General features: G+C 33.2%; 1 protein-coding gene across 1 annotated transcript; it reads right to left on the reverse strand.

Moving 5' to 3' along the window:
• Window positions 1-1,501: 1,501 nt before the first annotated feature.
• Window positions 1,502-2,893, reverse strand: LOC131857119 (spindle pole body component 110-like). Its single transcript, XM_059209222.1, has 2 exons — window positions 2,257-2,893; window positions 1,502-2,127 (listed from the first exon to the last, which is right to left on the reverse strand). Exons 1-2 carry the CDS (start codon window positions 2,891-2,893, stop codon window positions 1,502-1,504), a joined length of 1,263 nt encoding a protein of 420 aa, XP_059065205.1.
• Between the last annotated feature and the right edge of the window lie 442 nt (window positions 2,894-3,335).

Here is a 3,335-nt window from a genome sequence, read left to right on the forward strand (position 1 = left end):
TATGTAACATTTGCTACCAAAATTTCTAAAATACTTTATAGAAGCAGGTATACCATACCACAGTTCATAGGGTGTATAATTTGTTTTTACCCTTAGTTGCGCTCTGTTTATAATATATACAGTTGTATGAACATATTCCTTTCAACAAATGTGAGTTGTGTTTGCCCCATCAAGCATTGTCCTAGCCATTTCCTTCACCGTTTTGTTTTTCCTTTCTGTAACCCCATTTTGTTGAGGTGTCCTTGCAGCAACATATTGTCTTTTTATACCATGTTGCTCACAATATTCTTCAAATTCACTTGATTTGTATTCCCCTCCTTGATTTGATCTTAGACATTTGATCTTCATTTCTGATTCTTTTTCCACCATCTTCTTGAATACCTTAAACCTGTGAAAAGCTTCAGACTTGTGTTTAAGAAAGGATACCCATTGTATTCTAGTATAATCATCTATGAAAAGCAAAAAATACCTTTCCCCATTAATAGATTTTGTCCTTGTAGGATCACACAAGTCAATTTGAATAAGTTTCAAAGTCTTAGTTGTCACGTATTCTTTAGTTTTGTAACTAATTTTGCTTTGTTTACCATTTTGACATTCTTTTCAAATTATACTTTCAGGTTTATTTATAGTGGGAAAGTCTCTAACATTCTGATTTCTGCTAACTTTGACAAGATTATCAAAATTTAGATGTCCCAATCTTTTGTGCCATAGCCATCTTTCTTCGATTTGACTCATAAAACAAATATGACTATCACAATCACCATTGGATACATTTTACAAATGATATCCAATACCCTTGTTCATCTTGCCTGTTGCAATAAGTTTCCTTGATTTCTTTTTGACCTCACAGCCCTGAGAATGAAAAGCAACTTCATAACCACTGTAACAAATTTGACTCACTCAAAAGGTTATGCTTTAACCCATCAACATAGTCGACATCATGGATAGGGGTCTTATCATTTAACAGTAAAGTTTCGATACCTTTGATTTGGATAGTAGAATTGTCACCAAACCTGATAAATCCTCCTACACAATCTTCAAGCTTTTTAAATTTGGTTTTGTCCCCTATCATGTGATGTGAGTAGCCACTATCAATGATCCACACATCTTCATTTTTGGCATGGTAGGCAACTTGTACTATCATAAAATTTTCAACTTTTGTAATTGCCTTAGGTCTCCAAGTAGTTTTACTCTTGGCTTTCATTTCTATATCATATTTTGAATGGTCTCTTTTGGAGGATTCAACACCATTTTGTTTCTTCCAATATTGAAGATCAAACCAACAAAACATGTTAGTATGTCCAAACCTGTGACAATTAAAACATCTCACTCTATGAAAATCAAAATGTGGTGTCTTTCTTTGTCAAAACCGGCACTTAGAAGCTTTATGTCCAAATCTACTATAGCAGAAACAATAACCATAGAAGTGTGACTGTGATCTCAATGAATACCTTGGTGCAAAAGACCATGAAGATCTAGATATGAAATTTATGCCATTGGACTATAAATCCCATATAACAATCTTGTAAGAATTTCTAATGGTTCGATTTTGAACTGCTTTCTTTGTTCTTCTTTGAATTTGCTGCCTTTGTGTCTTGAAATTCAAACTGAAAATATCATACAGGGTTTTATTATTGTTTGCACTAGAGCTTTGTCCAACTTCAAACCCCAAACTAGGAATGTTTTTAACTTTTCTTTGTTTACTCAAAATGTCTTCTAGCCTAGTGTTATCATATTTTTCAAGCTTTCTTTTTAGACTAACTATTTCTGCTTCCAATTTTTTATAAGACTCATTTTTTACTGCCAATTCAGTCTTTATAACATCCTCAATTCTTTTATGTTCCTCATCCTGTCTTGTCAAATCAGTCACCATAGGTTCTAGAACACCAATTTTATTTGTTAGGGTTGTCGCTTGATCCTTTTGAGCACAAATTTCCTTTTTTAACCTTTTGACTTCTTTGAGAGCACAAATTAGCTCACCTTCTAGATCAACCTCATTCTCACTCTCAAGTTCAGATAGAATAACATCATTATCACTCTGTTTCTTTACAGAACACTCGGTAGACATAAATAAAACTTTTTCCTCACCATAAATAGACTCTTTAGAATTGTTGTCTGTAATATCACCTTTTGCATACAAACTCTTTGTGGTTTTAAACGATAACTTTCTTCTTGTTTTGAAAGGCTTATTTTTGTGGGATATTTCTATGTTTTCTTTGTCATTGTCATCATAAGGCTAATTAGCAGCATAATGACCTATTTTTCCACAATTAAAACACTTAAAAGGAAGTTTGTCTTTGTATTTTCCTGCTCCCTTTTTGAGTTTTCTAACAAAGTTTGCTTCCTCTATATCATTTTCAGATTTAGACTTAATTTTTTTGTTTTTCTTTTCAGTCTTAAAAGCATTTTCTCTATGAGAAGTTTCTTCATTACAAGTTCTCATCTTATAGGAAGTAAGAGTTCCATGAAGTTCATCCATTGTCAAGGTATTTAAATCTTTTAGTTCTTCTATGACAGACAGTTTAGAGTCATACTTAGTAGGTAGAGATCTCATAACCTTTTCGATAACATCCTTATCATCAATAGTTTCTCCTAGGCCTCTAATGGCATTGACTGTTTCATCTACTCTAAGAAAGTAGTCAGCAACTTTTTCTTCATTAGTCATTTTCATACCTTCAAATTTTTCCCTAAGAGTTAGTATATTGGCTTGCTTTACCTTATCATTACCATAATATATGTTATTAAGTTTGTCCCATACTTCTTTGGAAGAACCACAATGCCTGATCTTCACAAACACTTCTTTTGACAATCCACATAAAATGACATGTTTATCTTTAGCATCATTCTCATACTCCCTTTTACCATCTGGATCAATGGGTATGGTTTTAGGCATAGTGTATACATTGACAACTGAAGCCCACACATAAAATCCCAAAGAAATTAAATAGGTTTGTATTCTTACCTTCCAAAAGGCATAATCAGTTCCATCAAATAGAGGGGCTTTTGATGCAGAAGAACCTTCTTGAGCTATTGTTATAGTATTTTGAAGATAGGATCAACCTTAGGTTGTTAGACCCAATACAACGCACTTGGCTCTAATACTACTTGTTGGAATACTAGTGTCACTGAGGGGGGGAGATGAATCAGTGACAAGATAAAAACACTTGCAATTTAATTCTTGGACCAACTTACTACAAAATGTATTAGAGTTCCAAATGAAAATGAATAAAAAATAAAGCTCCAAGAACACAAAAGGTAAGACAATGATTTTCATGCATGGAAAACCCTCACAGGGAATAAAAACCACTCTTAAAATGCCTCGCTAGCTTTATAAC

This window comes from Cryptomeria japonica, chromosome 1, assembly GCF_030272615.1.
Source record: "Cryptomeria japonica chromosome 1, Sugi_1.0, whole genome shotgun sequence".
In the NCBI taxonomy this organism is placed as follows: Eukaryota; Viridiplantae; Streptophyta; class Pinopsida; order Cupressales; family Cupressaceae; genus Cryptomeria; species Cryptomeria japonica.

Excerpts from the sequence above, each read along its gene's own strand:
- LOC131857119 (XM_059209222.1), bottom strand. The coding sequence starts at position 2,893 with ATGCCTAAAACCATACCCATTGATCCAGATGGTAAAAGGGAGTATGAG. Across the intron at positions 2,128-2,256 it reads TTTTAATTGTGGAAAAATAG|GTGATATTACAGACAACAAT; the intron begins GTCATTATGCTG and ends TGTATGCAAAAG.